Consider the following 4,290-nt stretch of genomic DNA (forward strand, 5'->3'; position numbering starts at 1 on the left):
TGTGGGAGTGACCTAATGGGCGTAAGCAGGCCTGGCTCATGAGCATGGATAGAAGGTGATTTCTTGTAACATGGGCAACTCATCAGCAATTAGGTCTCTGAAGACAGTCGGCATCTCTCAGCCGTCATCAGCAAAGCCTCTTTTTTCAGGGGACGTGGGCAGTGAATGCAGACTCACAACCACTAAAGCAGAGGAGAAAGGACTGGTGAGAACTCAGCCCTCAACTGGACAGTTTATCACACATGCGTGTGTATGCATATACACACAGACACGCACATGCATGCACATGTACACCTACACGCTTACACACTCTGCTCGGAAAAGATCACGAAAAACAGTGGAAAGAGTGCAAAAGCCAGCAGCGTCTTTTGACATGGCAGCTTGATGCGCTCATGACCTCCCTGCAGCTGACTGATCGCAATGACTTCCTTTTTTTCCAATTTTCGACTCACCGTGTTGGGAATTTTCTGAAGTCACGAGAACCGGACAGGAAAGTTCGGTGTAGTTGGACTTCGATTAAAATTTCCATTAACTGAAGACAACCGTTATAAAGCAACAGACACGGAAAAATTGCATTTCTATTCCAATTAAAGGTGTTTTATTTAGAAGTAACGGCAATAAGGCACAGAGATGTCACAGTTACGGGGAAAACAAGATGGCATTAGTCTCTAGTGAGACTTTGAGCTGTAAAGATATAAACTGACTCTACAGGGACTGGAGGGATTTCCATTTTGGATAGAGAGGACATGCACTCTGATTATTTTTTAATATAATATTCTGTATTAATTATTTGAGAATTTCGTACACACAATGTATTTTGATCACACTAATACCCCCATTCCTCCCCCTAACTCCTTCAGGATTAGCTCCCACCTCCCTCTATTATTAATTTCTAAATCTGCAATTTCATATTTTGGCCTGAGACGAGGTAGAAGTCAAAAGAGGCAGCTATCCTGAGTCTAGGACAGAGAGGAATGGCCTCTCTAAAGATGGCTTTTCATAACAAAGGAGGTGGTGAAAATGGGCGCGTTCAGGGAAGGAAGGTCTCAGCAGCAGCAAGGGGTGGCACAGCACATGGGGCGGGGGCAGGTGGAGATGACACAGGTGGGGCGGTAGCAAGTGCTCTGGCAGCAGACCTGACCACAGACTGGACGCAGGCAGCAGCAGGGGCGGCAGCAGGGGCGGCAGCAGGGCTGGCAGCAAGGACTGCAACAGCTGGAACCACCACAGGAGGGCTGGCAGCAGCTGGAGATGCAGCAGCAGGGTTGGCAGCAGGGGCTGCAGGGGCGGCAGCAGGGCTGGCAGCAGGGGCTGCAGGGGCGGCAGCAGGGCTGGCAGCAGGGGCGGCAGCAGCTGGACACACAACAGCTGGGACGGCAGCAGCTGGGCTGACAGCAGCCTTGGCCACAGCCCTCCTCAGAGCAGACAGAGCCACAACAGGAGCTGACCATGGTGTCAGAGATGGAGGTTCTGGGTGGGTTTACAAGAGAGTGAGTTCCACGTTTTGGAGTCTCCTTGCTTCAGGCCCCCTTTTATACCCAGCTAAGTCGTTTCTGTAATTATGAAAATACTATTTCCTTGTTTTTGTTTACATGGTACAAATGCAAATTAATAGGCTGCAGATTTCTAGCAAAACCTACCAACAGGTAGGAAATAATTACTTGACTTTTCTCATGTTTCCTGGAGTTCCACAATGAATCACCTCTTGCATTTCCCCCTCAGTTGCCCTATTACATGGCCTCAATCCCTGCTTGTCATGTGACTCGGCAGAGTTGTTATATGTACTTCAGTTACCATTCCAACATGATTTTAGAGGGGCTACTCATGGAGCGGGAATTCGCGGTAGATAACCACTGGAATGAAAACAGGAAGAAAAGTCCCCCCCCCCCATCAAATGTGAGAATTCAAAACGCTCATGTTCCATGTGTACATTCTAGGTGCCTGTTGAGCTAGTGAAACTCCTAGGACATTCCAGGATGTGGTCAGTCTCAGAACCCCTCTGCACCGACCAAGGGTTAAGCATGACTTAGTGTTTTCATGCCCTGAAGAGTCATCTGGGACTGAGATCTGTCATTGGAGGTCCCCCAGACTGAGCTAGACGAACATATTTAATAATTTTAAATGCATTTTTTTCTGGGATATTAAGATATCTCATTGCTATACTTTACTGACATCTTACCAAAATATTTTCATATATCCTAGTTTTTGTAATCTGTTTAATTTTTAGAGACATTGAGATGAATATAAGACCTATTTCCAATTTTACATGTGCTTACACAGAAATTGTATTCATAGAGTTTACATCAGACATCAGGATTCCAGAGAAATGCTGCTTTCAACCGGGTAAGAGAAACTTCTCTATAGTGGGTGACAGTTAATGCAGTGACTTAGAGTCCCTAATAGGACATACCCATGAAGTAACCATAGTAACCTCAAATACACATATTTAGAATGACAAACAAATGAAATGAGAGCTAAGGGTAGTTACCATTTTATTCAGTATACATTCAGATGTGGCCAATAGCAACAATAAGTGAGCTCAGAAGGTTTATATAATTATATAACATATATATAATTATATATATTACATTTATATAATTACACATGCTACACATGTGACAATAGTAATCAAAGAGAAAGAGGCCATTGATTAGAGAGAGTGGAAAGGTATGGAATGATCTGGAGGGCGGAGACATGGGTGGAAGGGGAGGGAAGAAAGGGAAGGGGGAAATGATGCAATTCTATTTTAACTAAAGGTTAACTTTTTAAAAATATGAAATAAAATGGACTCAGTTTCACTTGTTTGCAAATATGATATCACCAATTGTATAATGGACATAAACTTTAAACTTAAAATGTTTATATATATATATATTTAGTTTTTAGAGACAGGGTTTCTCTGTGGCTTTGGAGCCTGTCCTGGCACTAGCTCCGTAGACCAGGCTGGTCTCGAACTCACAGAGATCCGCCTGCCTCTGCCTCCCAGTGCTGGGATTAAAGGTGTGCGCCACCATCGCCCGGCCTGACTCAGCTTTAGCTGCAAAAACCTTGCAGCTCTTTCAAGAGGCCCCCCAACCACAAAACACCATGAATAGCCAACAGTGTGCTTCTTGGTGGTGGCAGGGATGTTGAAACGCCATAGAATTGCAGCAATAAACATGGCTCTGGCCAGTACCTCCACCATGAGGCTAGACTCTCAGAAAGCTAAGAAATGGAGGTGGACCCAGCCATCAAAGCCAGGACTTTAATCCTAGACATATCACTTAGCAAATTAAAGACTCAAGTAGTCAGAAAAAGAGAGATGTAGTAAAGATAGAATCAGATAAGAAAACCTCTAAATGATTTACAGTGCTTTTAAGATTAAATGTAGGCTTGGGAGAGAAAAGAAAAAGGATAAAGTTCTTAAAATATAAAAGAAAGAGATTAGTTGGGTGTGGTGGCATTTGCAAGGCACAGGCAGGCAGACCTCTGCGATTTCAAGGTGTGGTGGCACACACTTTTAATACCAACACTTGGGAGGCAGAGGCAGGTGGATGTCTGTGTGTTCAAGGACAGTCAAAGATACACAGAGAAACCCTGTGTCAAAAGCCAAAAATTAAAAATAAAAATAAAATAGAGGGTAAAATAAAGCCACATAAAGATGAAAAATACACAGAGAATCTGGATACTGTATGTTATTGTGTTGTCTTTAAATTGTTTGATGGCTTCAGAAGAAGCAAAAGCTGCTAAAAAGACATTTGATTATAAATGCTGCTGGATTAATCCAACATATATATTTTGAAAATGCCTTGACTTCAAAATTTAAGTCAAAAGATATGTTACTTTGGAACAGAGGTTTTGCTTTTGTTTCCACAGGAAATGAGAGGGTATGAATTCATTCTGGGTTAAGAAAAATCAGGTTTGATCAAAGAAGAGGCCTTAAAAATCTCCAATAGGAACAGATGGCCCAGATTTCTGAGTTCTACATCCACAACAACCTCAAGACTACTGGCTGAGATGATCAGGCCTCTCAGTCAGGACTTGACCATAATTCTTAATTTTCTTTAGGTCCCCATGAAATTACCTGGTGTGAGAGAAGGAAACAGAACATGCACAAACCCGCTTAGGAGTTTATTAGAGGGGGTGCATACAGGGATGGCACATCCAGCTTTTAAAAACTGCCTAGCACATGCACACAGGGGGTTGCCGTGACTATGTCACATGCTGATGATGCAGATTATGAAACTCACATATGCACGCAAGGGTTTAGCTGAGTCATACATGGATGTAACCATGCATGTGTGCACATGG

At 43.3% G+C, this 4,290-nt stretch overlaps 1 protein-coding gene across 1 annotated transcript; it reads right to left on the minus strand.

Moving 5' to 3' along the window:
* Positions 1-619: 619 nt before the first annotated feature.
* Positions 620-1,726, minus strand: LOC126510469 (keratin-associated protein 4-11-like). The gene has a single exon (XM_050157030.1). The coding sequence runs from the start codon at positions 1,449-1,451 to the stop codon at positions 1,047-1,049; it is 405 nt and encodes a 134-aa protein (XP_050012987.1). The 5' UTR covers positions 1,452-1,726; the 3' UTR covers positions 620-1,046.
* Between the last annotated feature and the right edge of the window lie 2,564 nt (positions 1,727-4,290).

The sequence above is a fragment of the Alexandromys fortis genome, unplaced genomic scaffold (assembly GCF_014885135.2).
Source record: "Alexandromys fortis isolate MF-2015 unplaced genomic scaffold, M_Fortis_MF-2015_v1.1 scaffold_31, whole genome shotgun sequence".
In the NCBI taxonomy this organism is placed as follows: Eukaryota; Metazoa; Chordata; class Mammalia; order Rodentia; family Cricetidae; genus Alexandromys; species Alexandromys fortis.